This window comes from Molossus molossus, unplaced genomic scaffold (assembly GCF_014108415.1).
Source record: "Molossus molossus isolate mMolMol1 unplaced genomic scaffold, mMolMol1.p scaffold_m16_p_3, whole genome shotgun sequence".
In the NCBI taxonomy this organism is placed as follows: domain Eukaryota; kingdom Metazoa; phylum Chordata; class Mammalia; order Chiroptera; family Molossidae; genus Molossus; species Molossus molossus.
Window position 1 is genome coordinate 119,663,608 of NW_023425366.1, and position 19,463 is coordinate 119,683,070.

At 41.1% G+C, this 19,463-nt stretch overlaps 2 protein-coding genes across 2 annotated transcripts in view; one reads left to right on the forward strand and one right to left on the reverse strand.

Moving 5' to 3' along the window:
• Nucleotides 1–19,463, reverse strand: part of LOC118642245 (ATP-binding cassette sub-family A member 17-like) — a gene marked incomplete at its 3' end in the record, with an annotated part of 168,845 nt that overhangs the window by 89,177 nt on the left and 60,205 nt on the right. Inside the window, exons 15-16 of the mRNA XM_036279905.1 lie at nt 17,388–17,538; nt 4,417–4,515 (exon numbers count right to left, since the gene is read on the reverse strand). Coding sequence (XP_036135798.1) covers nt 4,417–4,515; nt 17,388–17,538 — 250 coding nt within the window. The remainder of the gene's footprint in view (nt 1–4,416; nt 4,516–17,387; nt 17,539–19,463) is intronic.
• LOC118642247 (ferritin, heavy subunit-like) lies at nt 9,876–10,379 on the forward strand. The gene has a single exon (XM_036279907.1). It carries the CDS (start codon nt 9,876–9,878, stop codon nt 10,377–10,379), a length of 504 nt encoding a protein of 167 aa, XP_036135800.1.

Consider the following 19,463-nt stretch of genomic DNA (forward strand, 5'->3'; position numbering starts at 1 on the left):
GCTGTGGTACATATACACAATGGAGTACTACGCAGCTGTAAGAAAGAAAGACCTCTTATCCTTTGAGACTACATGGAATGACCTGGAAAGTATCATCCTAAGTGAAACAAGCCAAACAGAGAAAGAAAAGTTTCATATGATCTCACTTATTTGTAGAATATAATGAACATAACAGTCTGAGGAAGGGGGTAGTCCCAGAGACGCGGAAGTGGGATACAGACTGACAATCCCCTAAATAGGGGGGTGGTGGGGAAGAGATGAACCACAGAACTTATATGCATGCAGGCATGAACAGTGGACATGAACAACAAACTGGGGAAAGGGCAGGGAGGGAGGGGGAGGGGGGAATCAGTGGGGGGAAAAGGAGAAACATCTGTAACAAAAATTAATTAATAAAATAAAATAAATAAAAAGAAGAACCTAAAAGATGAAAAACTCTGTAGAAAAAGGTAACTTGAGCCCTGGCCGGTTTGGTTCAGCGGTTAGAGCGTCCGCCTGCGGTCTGGAGAGACCCGGGTTCGGTTCCCGCTAAGGGCATGTACCTCGGTTGCAGTTTGTCCCCGGCCCTGGTTGGTTGTGCGGGTGGCAGCCGCTCAATGTGTCCCTTTCACATCGATGTTTCCCTCTCTCTCTCTCCCTCTCTCTCCCTCCTACTCTGTCTGTACAAGAAATGGAAAAATGTCCTCGGATGAGGATTAAAAAAAAAAAAAAGAAAAGAAAAAGGTAACTTGAGTAAGTACACAAGCTAACACCTGGTGTTCATTGAAAATAAACCCAGTAATCTTCTTTAACTCGTTTCAAAGATTTTCTGTAACAATCTCTCTCACCCTCCTCCACACTTGTGACCATGATAATCTCAAGTTTTATTTCTGCTCACATAAAACAACTCTAGTTTTATTATGTTTGGCCTGATTATTTACATATCACAGCAGGTGTTAATTAACCACACAGGCCTCCTTGAAATTGCTTTGCAAAGCTACAGTAATATGATTTTGAATAAATACCAAGCCGGTTTGGCTCAGAGGTTATAGCGTCGACCTGCAGTCCAGAGTGACCAGGGTTTGGTTCCCGCTAAGGGCACGTACCTCAGTTGAAGTTTTTCCCCAGCCCTGGTTGGGTCGTGTGGGTGGCAGCCACTCGATGTGTCCCTTTCACGACGATGTTTCTTTCTCTCCCTCCCACTCTATCTGAACAAAATATCGAAAAATGTCCTCGGGTGAGGATAAAATAAATAAATAAATAAAAATAAACTAGGCACGCAAAAAAAATAATTCTGTCACAACTGGATATGCATGTGTATGAAAATGAAGCTCAACCTCTTATCAAATCACACACAAAAATTAATATAAGATGGAGCATAGATCTAATGTAGAAGCTGAAATGATAAAGTTCCTAGAAAAAGCTGTAGGAGAGTAACTTTATGACTTAAGGGTAGGCTTTAAGAATATGAAGAAGTGCCTGGCTGGTGTGGCTCAGTGGTTGAGCGTAAACAAATGCACCATGAGGTTGCCGGTTCGGTTCCTGGTCAGGGTACAGGCTCAGGTTGTGGGCCCAATCCTCAAGAAGGGGGGCATGCAGGAGGTGGCCAATCAATGTTCTCTCTCATCGATGTTTCTATCTCTCTCTCCCTCTCCCTTCCTCTCTCTCTAAAATCAATAAAGGAGCCCTGGCCAATTTGGCTCAGCGGTTAGAGCGTCAGCCTGTGGTCCAGAGAGACCCGGGTTTGGTTCCCGCTAAGGGCACGTACCTTGGTTGCAATTTGTCCCTGGCCCTGGTTGGATTATGTGGGTAGCAGCCACTTGATGTGTCCCTTTCATGTCGCTGTTTCTCTCTCCCTCTCCCTCTCCCTCTCCCTCTCCCTCTCCCTCTCCCTCTCCCTCTCCCTCTCCCTCTCCCTCTCCCTCTCCCTCTCCCTCTCCCTCTCCCTCTCCCTCTCCCTCTCCCTCTCCCTCTCCCTCTCCTTCTCCCTCTCCCTCCCACTCTATCTGAACAAAAAATGGAAAAATGTCCTCAGGTGAGGATAAAAAAATAAATAAATAAAATCAATAAAGAAAAAAAATTTTTTTTAAATATGTAAAGGCAAGCCAAGACTGGAAGAAAATAGGGTATAGGGAAAACATGTACCTTACAAAGGTCTTGTATCCAGAATATATAATAACTCCAGCAACTCAATAATAAAACTAAGCTGTAGGCTTAATATTTGTGCATCTTTTGTTATGTATGCGATACTTCAATAAAAAAAACAATTATTTTAAAAACTCATAGAAGTGTTGAACTGAAGATCAGACACATTTGAAAAAAGATAGATGAGCTGGATGATACATCAGAAGATATTATGTAGAATGCAGCTCCAGGAGACAAAGAATTAGAAAATATGAAAAAGAAGTTTAAATTTACATAGTACAGAGAGTAAGAAGATCTAACAATGTCTAATTGGAGTTCCAAAATGAGAGGAGAAAACTGAGCAGAGGCACTATGTGAATAGACAATGGTTGAACATTCTCAGACTCATGGAAGACATTCAGTTCACAGCTATAAGTTCATCAAATCTCAAGTAGATTTAAAAGAAAACCATACTTAGATACACCATCAAAGACAAAGTGGTCAGATTACTTTCTTTTTATCCTCATTCGAGGACATTTTTCCATTTTTTTGTTCAGATAGAGTGGGAGGAAGAGAGAGAGAAACATGGATGGGAAAGGGACACATGGAGTGGCTGCCTCCCGCATAACCCAACCAAGGCTGCGGACAAACTGCAATCGAGGTACACGCCCTTAGTGGGAACCGAACCTGGGTCTGTCTGGACCGCAGGCCAATTTAGAGTATTACAGATGTGCCCCACTGCCCCTCTCCACCGGTTCCCACCTCACCCCAGGCCTTCACCACACTATTGACTGTGTCCATGGTTTATACATACATGCATATAACTTCTTTGGTTAATTTCTGCCTGCCCTCCCTACCCCTTCCCTCTGAGATCCATTAGTCTATGCCACATTTCCATGTCTCTAGACCTATATTGTTTATCAGTTTATTTTGTTCATAAGATTCCACATATAAGTGAGATCATGTGATACTTACCTTTTTCTAACTGGCTTATTTCGCTTAGAATAATACTCTCCAGGTCCCTCCATGCTGTCTCAAAGGGTAAGAAATCCTTTTTTTTTAATCCTCACCCGAGGACATTTTTTTGCATTTATCTTCAGATAGAGCAGGGGGGAGAGAGGGAGGAAGAGAGAGAGAGAAGCATCGACGTGAGAGAGACACATCGACTGGCTGCCACCCACATGACCCCAACCAGGGCCGGGGACAAACTGCAACCGAGGCACATGCCCTTAGTGGGAACCGAACCCAGGACTCTTTGGTCCGCAGGTCGATGCTCTAACCGCTGAGCCAAACTGGCCAGGGCAGAAATCCTTCTTTTTTATAGCTGCATAGAATTCCATTGTGTAAATGTACCACAGCTTTTAAAAAATCTATTCGTCTACTGATGGACACTTGGGTTATTTCCAGATCTTAGCAATTGTAAACAGTGCTGCTATGAACATAGGGGTACATATATTCTTTCTGATTGGTGTTTCTGAATTCTGAGGATATATTCCCAGAAGTGGGATCAATGGGTCAAATGGCAGTTTGATAAATAATACTCTTAAATCAACTACATGGTCCAGTTAAAAGACAAATATTGCCATACTGGGTAAAATAATACTTAACCTGTTTCCATTGCCACTCTCAGCCTAGTGTGATCTCCTGGGTAGTTTAACTGGAGGACCCTTCCTAGAACTGAGCCCACATTCCTGCTTCATGACACTTAAATAGCTTGGTGGATGAAACAGCCAAACTGAAGCTGCTCAGCCTTGAGAAATGATTTTTTATTTATATACTCATCCAAGGATATTCCTCCATTTATCTTCAGATAGAGTGGGAGGAAAGGAGGAAAAGGGAGAAAGAGAGAGAGAGACATCGATGTGAGAGAGACACATTGAACTGCAACCAAGGTATGTGCTTGACCAGAATCCAACCTGGGACTCATTGGTCCATGGGCCATCGCTCTAACGGCTGAGCCAAATCGGCCAGGGCAAGAAATCTTTTTAAGTGAAATAATAAACTTTCCTAACTGCTTAAACCAGCTTTAGGGTTATCTGTTACTTATAGTCAAAAGCCTTCCAACTGATACAATGTCTTTTTTTTGTTTGTTTGTTTTTAACTCCTAGAAATTTCTGTTAAAATTATGTTTGTTCAACATTTTCTGTATTAGCCAATATCCCTATTATTGAAAGTATCAGTCAGAGGCTGGAAGACCGTTCAGTGAGGATGTTACAGAAAGGATTCAAGCACTGGGCAATGTTTAGATGAATGACATTTAAGAACCATACCAACTCTAACATTCTTGGAGTCTATAGTTTTATACTTGTTTACCGAAGGAAGATGTCTTCCATAGTGGCAACAGAGGCTCCAAAGCTGGAGATGCCCAGCTCTTCCTGCATCAGTTCCAAGTCAGTAAATAGCAATTCAAATCTGGAAGGGAAAAGCAGATTTATTCCTTAAAGGTGGGAGGTGAATCCCTCCCATCACCCTTGGCTTGCTATAGGGGGAAAAGCATGGACTATGGAGTCAAAAGATATTTGTTCAAATCTCAACTTTGTCACTCTCTAGCTTCAAGACTCAGAACTTGAACAGTCAGGGGAATGGGTGGAGTTAAGAGTTTGCATTGTAAATAAACTGGGGCTGGGTTAGAGTCCAGATTCTGCCACTTAACTAGTTACTTCATCCCTCCAAATCTTTTTTCATCTATATGGTAGTTATTACCTAATTCACAGAGTTATTGTAAACATCGAGATAAAAGTAAAAACACTTAGCAAAGTAGCCAGCCTGTTTTACATGGTCAATATTTGTATCTTCAGTGTGTTCAATATTTTGTTCTTTATAGCAAAACAAAACTAATAGGTAAATTTTGCCTGTTCTTTATCTGCACATAAATGGAAGCAGTCTCTTTTGTATCCAGGTTCATCTATGCAACATGTTTTTGAGGTTCAACCATATTGTTGCATGTATTAATAGTTCATTTTTGTAAATTCAACAAAAGGGATATACCTCAATTTGTCTATTGATTCTCCTGTTGATTGACATTTGGATTGTTTCCAAGACAGGATGCTTATAATAAATAAGTCAGGTGCTGTAAACACTCTTCTTTTTTTTTTAGAGAGAGGAAGGGAGCCCTGGCCGGTTTGGCTCAGCGCTTAGAGCGTTGGCCAGCGGTCCGGAGAGACCTGGGTTCGGTTTCCGCTAAGGGCACGTACCTTGGTTGCAGTTTGTCCCCAGCCCTGGTTGGGTCGTGTGGGTGGCAACCACTCGATGTGTCGCTCTCACATCGATGTTTCTCTCTCTCTCTCTCCCTCTCACTCTATCTGAACAAAATATCGAAAAATGTCCTCGGGTGAGGATAAAAAAAAAAGATAGAGAGAGGAAGGGAGAGGGAGAGAGAGATAGAAACATTGATGAGAGAGAACATGGATTGGCTGCCTCCTGCATGCCCCACACTGAGGATCAGGCCCACAACCTGGGCATGTGCACTGACCAGGAATCGAACTGGCAACCTCTTGGTGCATGGGTCTATGCTCAACCACTGAGCCACACCAGACAGGCTATAAACATTCTTTGACATATCTTTTGTCTGGACATGTTTTCATTTATCTTAGATAACATGGTAGATAAAAGTGGTCTGTAAATTCTTTGGCACTTCTCCCATGGAAAGGTGGAGTTTATTTTTCATTCTCTTTCATCTGGACTGGCCTTACTGACTTGCCTGATTAAGAACGTAATGGAAGTAATGAACTTAGAAAAAGCCTTCAGTTGCCCTGGCCGGTTTGGCTCAGCTGTTAGAGCATTGGCCCCGGACCAAGGAGTCTAAGGTTCAATTTCTGTCAAGGGCACGTACCTCTGTTGGGGTTCAGGCCGGCCATGGTCAAGGTCGTGTGGAAGGGAGTCAGTCAATGCATCTCTCTCATAGATGTTTCTCCCTCTACCTCTCTTAATCTCCCTCCCTCCCACTCTATCTGAAGATAAATGGAAAAAATATCCTCCAGTGAGGATTTAAAAAAAAAAAGAAAAAGCCTTTAGGCTCTGCCTTAATGTATCTGAGAGCCCCAAGCCATCTTGAAAAGCCTACCTTAAAACAACCATGCCACAGAGAACTTGTGTAAATGCTCTCCCTGGTCAACAGTTCCAGCTCCAGCTAGGCCCAGCCTTCCAGAAATCCTTGCAGAAGCATCAGACATGGGAGTAAAGCCATCCTGAAACCTCCAGGTAAATCCATTTGCCAGCTCATATTTTGTCAAAAACTTTTGTGTCTATGTTCTTGAGGACTATTAAATTAAATTAGTCTGTAACTTTCTGTTGTAAAACCTCCACCAGGTTTTGGTATTAGAGTTGTACTGCTTTTAAAATGAGTTGGGCCCAGCTGGTGTGGCTCAGTGGTTAAGCATCAACCCATGTACCAGGAGGTCACCAGTTCGATTCCCGGTCAGGGAACATGCCCAGGCTGTAGGCCGATCCCCAGTAGGGGGCATGCAGGAGGTGGCCAATTGATGTTCTCTCTCATCAATGTTTCTCTCTCTCTCTCCCTCTACCTCTCCTTTCCTCTCTAAAAATCAATTTTAAAAAATAGGGGGAAAAATGGTGGCAGAGTGAATGGAAGCTACAAAGATGATCTCCCAAGACCAAACTGTAATTACAACTAAAATAAAAACAACTCATCGGAAAAAGCAACAGAAAAGCAGTTGGAGAGTACCATATAACGAGAGGGTGGCGGGCTGGGAGCCCACGGACAGCAGTGGTCTTAGCTGTGAGCAGCGCCTTCGGGGTTAAAATCCCAAGCCAGCTCCACAGCACAGAGGGCCAGGACAGAGCATTAAATTAGCCTCAGCCACTCACCTTGGGGTCTGGCAGGGGGAGAGCAGACTGGACTGGAACTCAGTGGGGACACCCGAAATTTGGAAGGCGCTAAGAGTTTTTGCTGAGACTCAGCCACATAGGATGGTGGCCAGCTTGCTCCTTCCTGGAGCTGTGGGGAGCAGCCCCTCCCTCGGAGATTCAACCCCACCAAGTGAGCCAAAGAAATGCAAATTGAGGCTTATTACCAACCAGCATCTGCCCGACCCTCTGGAAATCCTCTGACGCTGAACACGTGAGGGAGTTTTTCATTCAACTGAGAACCCAAGGCTCTTTAAATATCTGAGATTAATAGCCTCCAGGAAAAAAGCTAGAGGATAATTGCACTTTTCCTGGGCTTGTAAATCTACCCAGGAAAGTAAAACTTGACAGTGGTGTTTAACATGGGTCCTCCCATGCTCATCCAAACCCAGTAGAGAGAGCCACAAACAGCAGAACACCAACACCCACAGGGAAAATTTGGCAGGCTCCAAAACACACTCAGATAGCCAAAATGGTGAAACAAAGAAACAAATCCCAAATGAAAGAACAAGAGAACTCTATCAAAGATGAGATAAATGAAAAACAGTTAAGCCCTGGCCGGTTTGGCTCAGCGGTTAGAGCGTCGGCCTGCGGTCCCGAGAGACCCGGGTTCAGTTCCCGCTAAGGGCACGTACCTTGGTTGCAGTTTGTCCCCGGCCCTGGTTGGTCGTGCGGGTGGCAGCCACTCGATGTGTCCCTTCACATCGATGTTTCTCTCTCTCTCTGTTCCTCTCTCTCCCTCCCGTTCCATCTGAACAAAAAATGGAAAAATGTCCTCGGGTGAGGAAAAAAAAAAAAGAAAGAAAAACAGTTAAGCAAGTTATCAGAGGTAGAATTCAGAGCCATGATCTTGAAGAAGCTCAACAGCATGAGTAAGGACATCAGCACCATGAGTAAAATTATAGAAACATTGAAAACCAACCAAGTGGAAATGAAGAATGACACAGCAGAAATACAGAACACACTGGAAGGACTAACCAGCAAGTAGAGGAAACTGAGGACCAAATCAGTGAATTAAAAGACAAGTTAGAAGAAATTAACCAATCAGAAAACCAAAAGGAAAAAAACAATTACAAAATAGGAAGACTGCTTAAGAGAACTGTGGGGCAACTGGAAATGTAATAACATTCGCATCATAGGAGTCCCTGAAGAGGAATAAAATGGGCAAGGGTTAGAGAATATATTTGAAGAAATAGTGACAGAAAACTTCCCTAATTTGGTGAAGGAAGAAGGCATTCAAGTTCAAGAAGCACAGAGAGCCTCAAGTAAGAAGAACCCAAACAGGCCCACACCAAGACACATAGTAATTAAAATGCCAAAAATTAAAGACAAAGAGAGAATCCTAAAGGCAGCAAGAGATAAGCAACAGGATACCTATACAGGAACTCCCATAAAGTTCTCAGCTAACTTCTCAACAGAAACACTACAGGCCAGAAGAGAATGGCATGAAGTAATCAAGGTCATGAAAAACAAAGATCTGAATCCAACGCTACACTACCCAGCAAGGCTATCATTCAGAATAGAAGGTAAAATAAAGAGTCGTCCCCCCCCCCCAAAAAAAAGGCTAAGGAAATATATTAGCACCAAACCAGCACTGCAAGAAACATTAAAAGGACTGCTATAATTAGTAGAATAAATAGGAAGAAAAATATAACCACACTAAACAAAAATGGCAATAAATAAGAACATATCAATAATCACCTTAAATGTAAATAGATTGAATGCTCTGATAAAAAGACACAGTGTAGCTGACTGGATAGGAAAGCATGACTCACATATATGTTGTTTACAAGAGACCCATCTCACAACAGACTCACATAGGTTGAAAATGAAGGGATGGAAAAAAATCTTCCAAGCAAACGGAAAGGAAAAAAAACCCTGGGGTAGTAATACTCATATCTGATAAATTAGATTTCAAAATAAAGGCCATAACTAGAGACAAAGAAGGCCACTACATACTATTGAAAGGATCTATCCAAAGGGAAGATATAACCTTGGAAAACATATATGCAACCAATATAGGAGCACCAAAATATATTAACTATCTTCTGGAGGACTTCAAAGGAGAAATCAACAGCAGTACAATCATAGCAGGGGATTTCAACACCCCGCTGACTTCACTGGATAGATCATCTAGACAAAAAATTAACAAGGAAACACAGACTCTAAGTAAAGCACTAGATCAAATGGTTTTAATAGATATCTACAGAGAATTACACCCCAAAACTACAGAATTCACATTCCTCTTAACTGCACATGGGACATTCTCAAAGATAGACCACATGTTAGGGCACAAACTAAGTCTCTACAAGTTCACAAAGATTGAAATCATATTAAGCATCTTCTCAGATCACAATAGCATGAAACTAGAAATCAATTGCAATAGAACATGCAAAGACATTTGAAAACATGGAGGCTAAATCGCATGTTATTGAACAATGAATGTGTTACCATGGAGATCAAGGAAGAAATTAAAAACTTCCTGGAAACCAATGAAAATGAACACACAACACAAAATCTATGGGATGCAGTGAAAGCAGTTCTGAGAGGGAAGTTCATAGCACTACACGCCCTACTCAAGAAATAAGAAAAATTTCTAATTGACTACCTAACCTTCCAACTTAAAGAACTAGAAAGCAAACAAAAAGAAAACCCCAGAGCAAGTAGAAGGAAGGAAATGGTAAAGGTAAGAGCAGAAATAAATGACATGGAGACCAAAAAAACAATTCAAAGAATCAATGAAACAAAGAGCTGGTTTTTTGAAAAGATAACAAGATTGATGGACCCTTAGCTAGACTCACCAAGAAACAAAGAGAGAGAACCCAAATACACAAAATCAGAAATGAAAGAGAAGTATTAACTGACACCACAAGCACTGCTTCTGCCTGGTTTTCTCTGACGCTGAGATGGCCTCCCCGAGGCACAACCTCCTCTCTGAAGACTGTAGGGTTGCTATTAATCACCTGGCATCTTATGAGCTGCACATCAGTGATGCTTATTTATCTATGGCCTGTTATTACAACCAAGACATGGGAGCACCTCTTTTTGCCGCATTCTTTGAAGACCAAGCTGAGGTGAAGAGGGAACATGCAAAGCAATTCCTAAGATATCTAAGAAAACGGGAGAGTAAAATCTGCCTTCCGGTGATAAAGAGGCCTGACATAGATAACTGGGGAACTGGAATACAAGCTCTAGAGTCTGCTCTGGAGTTGGAGAACAAGTTAACCAACCTCCTGCAAAACCTGAAGACCATGGCTTCTGCCAACGAGGAAACTGATCTCTTACACTTTATGGGAAAGTACCTGGATAAACAGAAGAGGAACACAAACTACCTGGAACAACAGCTTGCATATCATAAGAGATTAGAACAGCAGGCCCAGGAGGAAGACCCTTTAAAAAGCCTGCTCTAGTGTCAGGTAAAGAGACAGACGTCTGAAGGCAACAAAGCAGGTCTTCCATTGTAGTAGGTCCCAAAATCCGCTACTTAAGAATCTTACTTGTCTCCATTTGACAGAAGATGGCTTTCCTTCATTAGTGTGTGTACAAATAAACCTGTCTTTGCATTATTAAAAAAAAAAAAAAAAAAAACTGACACCACAGAAATAAAAGGATCATAAACAAATACTATGAACAACTATACAGCAACAAATTGGACAATTTAAGCAAAATGGACAAATTTCTAGGAACACATAGTCTCCTAAAACTGAACCAGAAAGAAATAGAAAACTGAACAGACCAATAACAATGAAGGAAATTGAAGATGTAATCAAGACTCTCCCAGCAAACAAAAGCCCAGGCCCGGATGGCTTCACGGGGGAGTTTTACCGAACATTCAAAGAAGAACCAACACCCATTCTCCTCAAACTATTCCAGAAAATTCAAGAAGAAAGAAGACTTCCAAAGTCTTCCAAAGGCCAGCATAATTCTAATTCCAGAACCAGAAAAAGACACTACAAAGAAAGAAACCTACAGGCCAATATCCCTGATGAATATAGATGCCAAAATCCTGAACAAAATACTAGCAAATCGGATCCAGCAATACATCAAAAAAATTATTCACCATGACCAAGTGGGATTCATCCCAGGGATGCAAAGCTAGTAGAATATTCACAAATCAATAAATGTGATACACCACATAAACAAAATGAAAGATAAAAATCATATGATCAAATCAATAGACACTGAAAAAGCATTCAACACAATCCAGCACCCATTTCTGATAAAAATGCTCAGCAATTTGGGAATAGAGGAATCATATATTGACCTAATAAAGGACATATATGAAAGACCTACAGCCATCATCATACTCAATGGGCAAAAACTAAAAGCATTTCCCTTAAGAACAGGAACAAGACAGGAATGCCCACTTTCGCCACTCTTATTTAACATAGTACTGGAAGTCTTAGCCACAGCAATCAGACAGAAAGAAAAAATAAAAGGGATCCAAATTGGAAAGGAGGAAGTGAAACTGTCATTCGCGGATGACGTGATACTATATGTAGAAAACCCCAAAGACTCCATCAAAAATTTACCAGACTTAATAAATGAATTTGGCAAAGTAGCAGGATACAAAATTAATGTCAAGAAATCGACGGCATTCATATACACCAATGATGAACTCACAGAAAGAGAAACTAATAAAAAATCCCATTTACTATCACAGCAAAAAGATTAAGGTACCTAGGAATAAACTTAACCAAAGAAATAAAGAGCCTATTCACTGAAAACTACAGGTCATTGACAAAATAAATAGAGGAAGACATAAAAAAAAGTGGAAGCACATACCTTGTTCATGGATTGGAAGAATTAACATCATTAAAATGTCCATACTGCCCAAAGCAATCTATAGATTCAATGCAATCCCCATCAAAATACCAATGATATACTTCACAGAACTAGAACAAATACTTCAAAAGTTCATATGGAACCAAAAAAGACCCTGAATAGCCACAGCAATCTTGAAAAAGAACAAAGTTGGAGGGATCACATTACCAGATTTCAGGTAATACTACAAAGCCACTGTAATCAAAACAGCCTGGTACTGGCACAAGAACAGGCAGATAGATCAATGGAACAGAATAGAGAACCCAGATTTGGACCAAAGACAATATGCTCAATTAATATTTGACAAAGGGGGCAAGAGCACACAGTGGAGTAAAGACAGCCTCTTTAATAAATGGTGTTGGGAAAATTGACAGCTACATGCAAAAAAATGAAACTAGACCATCAACTTGCACCATACACAAACATAAACTCAAAATGGATAAAAGACTTAAATGTGACCCGTGAATCCATAAAAATCCTAGAGGAGCCCTGGCCGGTTTGGCTCAGCGGTTAGAGCGTCGGCCTGCGGTCCTGAGAGACCCGGGTTCGGTTCCCGCTAAGGGCATGTACCTCGGTTGTAGTTTGTCCCCGGCCCTGGTCGGTTGTGCGGGTGGCAGCCACTCGATGTGTTCCTTTCGCATCGATGTTTCTCTCTCTCTCTCTCTCTGTTCCTCTCTCTCCCTCCCACTCTACCTGAACAAAAAATGGAAAAATGTCCTCGGGTGAGGATAAAAAAAAAAAAAAAAAAAATCCTAGAGGAAAATGTAGACAACAAAATTTCAGACATCATATGCAGCAGAATTTTCACTGATACATAACCTAAGACAAGAGAAGCAAAGAAAAAAATGAACACATGGGACTACATCAAACTCAAAACTTCTGTACAGCAAAAGAAAGAAGCATCAAAATGGAAAGGCAACCCACTGTTTTTGAGAGCGTCAATGACACATCAGATAAGGGGTTAATTTCCAAAATATATAGAATGCTCATACAACTCAACAAAAAGAAGATGAAACACCTAATTATAAAACGGGCAGAGGAGCTAAATAGACACCTCTCCAAAGAGGACATACAAATGGCCAAGACACATATGAAGAAATGCTCAACATCATTAATCATCAGAGAGATGCAAATTAAAACAACAATGAGGTATCACCTCACACCTGTCAGAATGGCCGCCATCAACAAAGTATCAAACAACAAGTGTTGGTGAGGGTGCGGAGAAAAGGGGACTCTAGTGCACTGCTGTTGGGAATGCAGACTGGTGCAACCACTATGGAAAACACTATGGTGTTACCTCAAAAAATTAAAAATTGAATTGCCTTTTGACCCAGTGATTCCACTTCTAGGAATATACCCTAAGAAGCCTGAAACACCAATCAGAAAGAATATATGTACCCCCATGTTCATAGCAGCACTATTTACAATAGCTATGATCTGGAAACAGCCCAAGTATCCATCAGTAGACGAATGGATAAAAAAGTTGTGGTACATATACACAATGGAATACTGTGCAGCTGAAAGAAAGAAAGATCTCTTATCCTTTGAGACGACCTGGAGGGACCTGGAAAGTATTATCCTAAGCAAAATAAGCCAAGCAGAGAAAGACACATATCACACGATCTCACTTATTTGTGGAATATAATGAACATAACAATCCGAGGAACAGGGTAGTCCCAGAGACGTGGAAGTAGGATATAGACTGACAGTCCTCAGAAGAGTGGATGGGTATGGGAAGAGATAAACCACAGAACTTATATGCATGTACGCATAACCAATGGACATGGACAACAAAGCTGGGGATGGGGCGGGGAGGGATGGGGAGGAGGGTGTCAATGAGGGGAAAAGGAGAAACATCTGTAACAAAAATAAATTTAAAAAAATAAAAATAAAATGAGTTGGGTCCTGGCCAGTGTGGTTCAGTGGTTGAAGCACTGGCCCATGCACCAAGGGGTCATGGGTTCAATTCGTGGTCAAGGTCACATACCTGGGTTGCAGCTTTGATCCCCAGCCCTGGTCAGGGTGTGTTCAGAAGGCGACTGATCAGTGTATCTCACATCAATGTTTCTCTCTCTCTCTCTCTCTCTCTTTCTCTCTCTCTCTCTCTTCCTCCCTCTCTAAAATCAATAAAAATAACATTCTGTATATTTTTATATACTTTATATAATTTTTAAAAATTTTTTTAATCCTCACCCGAGGATATTTCTCCATTTATCTTCAGATAGAGTGGGATGGAGGAAGGAAGGAAGAGAGAGAGAAAAAAACATTGATGTGAGAGAGACACATTTATTTACTGGTTGCCTCCCACAAGACCCCAACCAGGGCTGGGAACAAACTGTAACTGAGGTATATGCTCTTGGCTGGAATTGAATCTGGGACTCCTTGGTCTGTGGGCCAATGCTCTAACCATTGAGCAAAACAAGCCAGGGCAATATAATTTAAATTTTTTAAAAATGTTTGTTTTTGATAATCCTCCCCTGAGGATATTTTTCCATTAATTTTTAGAGAAAGTGGAAGGGAGGGTGGGAGGGCAGGAGGGGGAGAGAGTGAGAGAAAAACATCAATGTGAGAGAGACACATCAATTGGTTGCCTCCTGAACAACCTTGACCAAGGCCAAGGATTGAGCCTGCTACCCAGGTTACATGTCCTTGGGAATTGAACCCATGACCTTTCAGTCTGCAGGCTGAAACACTAACCGCTGAGCCAAACCAGCCAAGGCTGTAATTTAATTTTTAACATAAAAAAATTTGTTATCTGAAATTTATTTTGGCTTGAGGTATTTGTAATCATGCTGGGAAAGTATCCATTGAGTATTATTATTATAACTTCAATAAGTACCAATAGATATAGTTTAGCAAATATATTGTTCTCATTTATGTGGATGATTTCCTTTTGACATACTATGAGGGTAAATAGCAGCCCTTTCAAGAGGATATATTCTTTTTTTTTTAAAAGATTTTATAAAATTGATTTTGAGAGAGAGAGGAAGGGAGAGAAAGAGAAACATTGATGTGAGAGCAAAACATTGATTGGCTGCCTCCTGCACACCCCTGACTGGGGATTGAGTCCGCAACCCAGAAATGTGCCCTGACCAGGGATTGAACTGGCAACCCTTCAGTGCACAGGATGACGCCAACCAACTGAGCCACACCAGCTGGGGCGGTATATTAGTCTTTTAATAAACTGTTAAGTTAAGCTGAATTAGTAAAAAGGAGTGAAGAATTTATTTTTTTTTTTTATGTTTTCTATTGTCTGGAAGAATTCAATTATGATCCAAACGATCTTTTCCTTAAATATTTGGTGAAAATTAAGACATTTATAAAAACCTCTAGTACTTCCTGTATTGATTTTAATAAAATGACTTTTCTAGATAATTATCCATTTTATTCAAGTTTTCTAATATATTTACTTAAAATTGTGCAAAACATTGACTTCTAGTTCTTTGTGTCTTGTTTTTTTCCTCCAATTCTCAATTCTAATTTTAGGTATTTATGCTTATTCTCCATTCATCTTCATGAGAATTCTTTGCAGGATCCCTCTCCTCAGTGGAACCCGCAAATTTAGGAGTGCTTCAGGAATTGGTCGTAAGCCCTATTTTTTTCTTTTTTCTTTATATTTTCTTCCTACATGACCTTTTCCCGTTTTATGATTTTAAACATCTCCAGGCTGATGACTGCTGAGCACACTTCCAGGTTACACCTTGAGCTCTAGCTTCATATATATCCAACTGCCCTCCTGATGTCTCCACTGGGGTCTCTCAAAAGCCTTTCTTTTGTTGTTAATCCTCACCCAAGGATATTTTTCCACTGATTTTTTTAGATAGAGAGGAAGGAAGGGAAGAAGGGAGGGAGGGAAAGAGAAAGAGAGAGAGAGAAAGAGAAAAAGAAAGAGAAAGAAACATCGATGTAAGAGAGACCCATCAATTGATTGCCTCCCACACAACCCTGAATAGGGCCAGGGATCAAACCTGCAACCCAGGTACATGCCCTCGATTGGGAATCGAACCTGTGACTCTTTGGTTCGAGGGCCGTCACTCTAACTGCTGAGCCAAACCGGCCTGAGCTTTCATGAGCCTTTCAAATGTAAAGATTCAAAACTGACCTTTTCATAACCACCCCTCCCAACTCTGTTTGTCTCCCAGTTCTTCCCACTTCTACTTGGGAGTAGCCAGAGAGCTAGAAGATAACCAGTAAGGAGTAAAATTTCACAAGGGAGCTAAAAGAAGAATGTCTGCAAAATAAAGAAATGGATAACTATGTAGTTGATGTTGCAGAGTTGAATAAGATCAGGGTAGAAAGTAATTTCTGTGTTTTAGTTCTTGGGTTGATTAAAGGGTTCACCAGTGTTCATTTTATTATTATATATTATATTTCATAACCTATAAATATGTAATGTATATTTATTTATAGGTATAAACTAGTACCCAATAATCTTTTTTTAAAGATAGAAAGTCTGGCTGGTGTGGCTCAGTGGTTGCATTGACCCATGCACCAAGAGGTTGCCAGTTCGATTCCCAGTCAGGACACGTGCTCAGGTTATGAGCCAAATCCCCAGTGGGGGGCATGCAGAAAGCTGCTAATTGATGTTCTCTCTCATTGATGTTTCTATCTCTCTCCCTCTTCCTTCTTTCTCTGTAAAATCAATAAAGAAAATTAAAATAAAAAAAAAGAAAACTTCTTACTGCATTTGGTATGATGGAAGCTGATGATGATCTTAAAGAGTTTGGATAGGAGAGTATGAGTTAAAGTCACTGTGAAGTAGACTGAGAAATGTGACACACTTAGAAAAAGAGGTGACACACTTAGGCTGCTCTTCAGTGAAGTTTGGCTGTGAAGTGTAGTGGGGACACGAAGTGGTAGCTAGAAAGAGAGGCAGACTCAAGAAGTGATTATCCAGAGTATACTAGTATGTTTATGGAAATGATCCAGTAGAGAGAGAAACTGATGATATAGATGAGAAAAGGGATAATCATACAAGTGAATTCTTGAGACAGTGAAGTGGATGGGATCTTGAGCTGGTGTTGAAGGATAAGACTTTGACAGGAAGAGTAACATGTTCTCAGTTGTAAAAAGATGGAAGAAAGAAATAAACGTGCATGGGAGCAACCAAGTTTGTAGGTTTGTGATAGGGATAAAATAGAGTTCTTGTTTGATAGTTTTAATTTTCTCAGTGAAGTATAAGTTAAGGTTCCTATCTTGCTTTATGGAGACTGAGACAAGGAGAGAGAACTGTTGTGAGCCAATTTGAGGCCTGAAATAATTAACTTAAAGGAAAATCTTCCTTCATCTGAAAGCAGCCACTTGGGTGCAGGTAATTAGTGTTCACACAATCAAGGGCCCCTGTAAAGCCATATTAAATAATCTGACTTTAACCTGAACTCAATTGAGAACCATTAAAGGTTTCTAAAGGTGCCATGATCAGAATCCCATATGTTCAAGTGCACTCTGGCAGAGATGTGGTGTCTTTCCAGGAGATACCAAAAGCCTAGGGGTCCAGATCATTACAGAATAGAGTGCCCTTTGCTGAGAAGGATAGGAGAGATGACTCTGAACACTCAGTACATGCAGTTACTCCAGCCCTTTAGGGTCCATACCTGTGCACATTCTCTTTAGGAAGTATAAATGTTAATTCTCCTCCAGTGTTGGACTGGAAAATTGCATTTGGTATGTGATGATAAATCAGGTGCAAAATCGCGTCTGTTTTACAATCAGGTTTTTTCACTAAAGTCATATAGTATCCAGCACCTGAAACAATATTGAAAAGACCATGAAACAGTTTTACTCTTGTTTGTTTGTTTGTTTGTTTGATCCTCACCCGAGGACATTTTTGCATTTATCTTCAGATAGAGCGAGATGGAGAGAGGGAGGAAGAGAGAGAGAGAAACATCGATGTGAGAGAGACACATCGACTGGTTGCCACCCACACGACCTTAACCGGGGCTGGGGACAAACTGCAATCGATGTATGTGACCTTAGCGGGAACTGAACCTGGGTCTCTCTGGTTCGCGGGCTGACGCTTCAACCGCTGAGCCAAACCGGCCAGGGCAACAGTTTTAAAACTCTTTATGGCCATATTTAGTTTTCTGTAGCTGAGAATGGAATAGCTTTGTGGGAAAGAGAACCTGGAGAGCCTTGTGGGGCCAAATTTAAAACCTACTGAACTCACTTCTGAAGGTCTGTAATGTTACTCTAGAGACTCTTGCCTTCTATTTCATAATCGGAATGTAACAATGGTGAATTTAGCAATGCTACGCAAAATAAAGGAGGGTTGCATTATGGGCAACCCTCTTTATGTGATAACTAACTTGGGGAGGTAAAAACTTAATAGGCAGAGGCCTTAACATTAAGGTAAAGAATAAAGATAACTCTATAATAATTAAAACACATTTTTTGAGGCTATGTACCTTATGACATTCTCAACATTATTTCAGAAATTAATAACACTTGTTACTGTTATGCTGGCAATGCAGTCATTCAACAAACATTTCTTGAGCCCCTATAACAGCGGTTCTCAACCTGGGGGTCGAATGACCCTTTCACAGGGGTCACCTAAGACCATCGGAAAACACATATTTCCAATGGCGATTCATAACAGTAGCAAAATTACAGTTTCAAAGTAGCAACAAAAATAATTTTATGGTTGAGGGTCACCACAACATGAGGAACTGTATTAAAGGGTCAGGGCATTAGGAAGGTTGAGAAACACTGTCCTATAATGTAACAGGTACTGTTCTAGGTACTAAGGATATAGCAGTGGATAAAATAGTAAAAAATCCCTATTCTCGTGGGGTTTTTATTTGAGAGGTGTGAGACAGATAATAAGATAAATAAGTAAATTTATAGAATATTAGTGATGAGTGCTAAGGAGAAAAATAAAAATTAACAAGGGAGGGGATTTGGAATATTGGGGAGTGTGATTTTTAAACAGGGTCACCAGGGAAGTTCTCACTGAGAATATGACATCTACATAAGGACTGCCAGTTGGTGACCTGAGGAAGAGCAGAAAGCATGGCAATGGGCCTGTAGGAAGGAGCAGGCATGGCTTGCTAGATCAGCGAGGGGCCGGTGTAGCAGGAGTACAACAAGAAAGTGGAAGAGCATTAGAAAATGTGCTCAGGGTAATAGGACTAGGCCAAGCAAGGCCCACGGGGCCACTGCAAGGACTCTGGCTTTTACTCTCAGTGAGAGGGAAAGTTATTGGAGGGGTAAGAAGAATAGTGAGATGTTCATTCTGACAACTGGGCAGAGGCCGAGGGTGGGTTAGGAGGTAACTGGAATAATCCAGATGGAGAATGGTGGCCAGGACCAGGGTGCTAGCAATGGTAGAGGTGGGAGGAAAGTAAGACCACCTGGGTTTGCAGATTGATCAGATATGGGCTGTGAGGGACAGAAGGGTCAGGGAGCCTCCAAGGTTTTGGCCAAGCTCCGAGAAGAATGGAGCTGCCTTTACTGCAAGGGAGTGGGTTTAGTGGGAGATTGCTGGAGCTCAGCTCTGCACAGGCTTTGGGACAGTCTGACAGATCTATTCAATGTCTACGTGGAGATGTAGACCAGGCAGTGAGATATATGAGTCTAGATTCAGAAGAGAGGTTCACGATTCACACACATTTTTCAGCACAGAAAAGGTATTTAAAAGCCAGAAGACTGGGTGAGATCACTAAGTCAGTGGG

What these genes read in the sequence shown, in the direction of transcription:
- LOC118642247 (XM_036279907.1), top strand. Translation starts at nt 9,876, where the DNA reads ATGGCCTCCCCGAGGCACAACCTCCTCTCTGAAGACTGTAGGGTTGCT.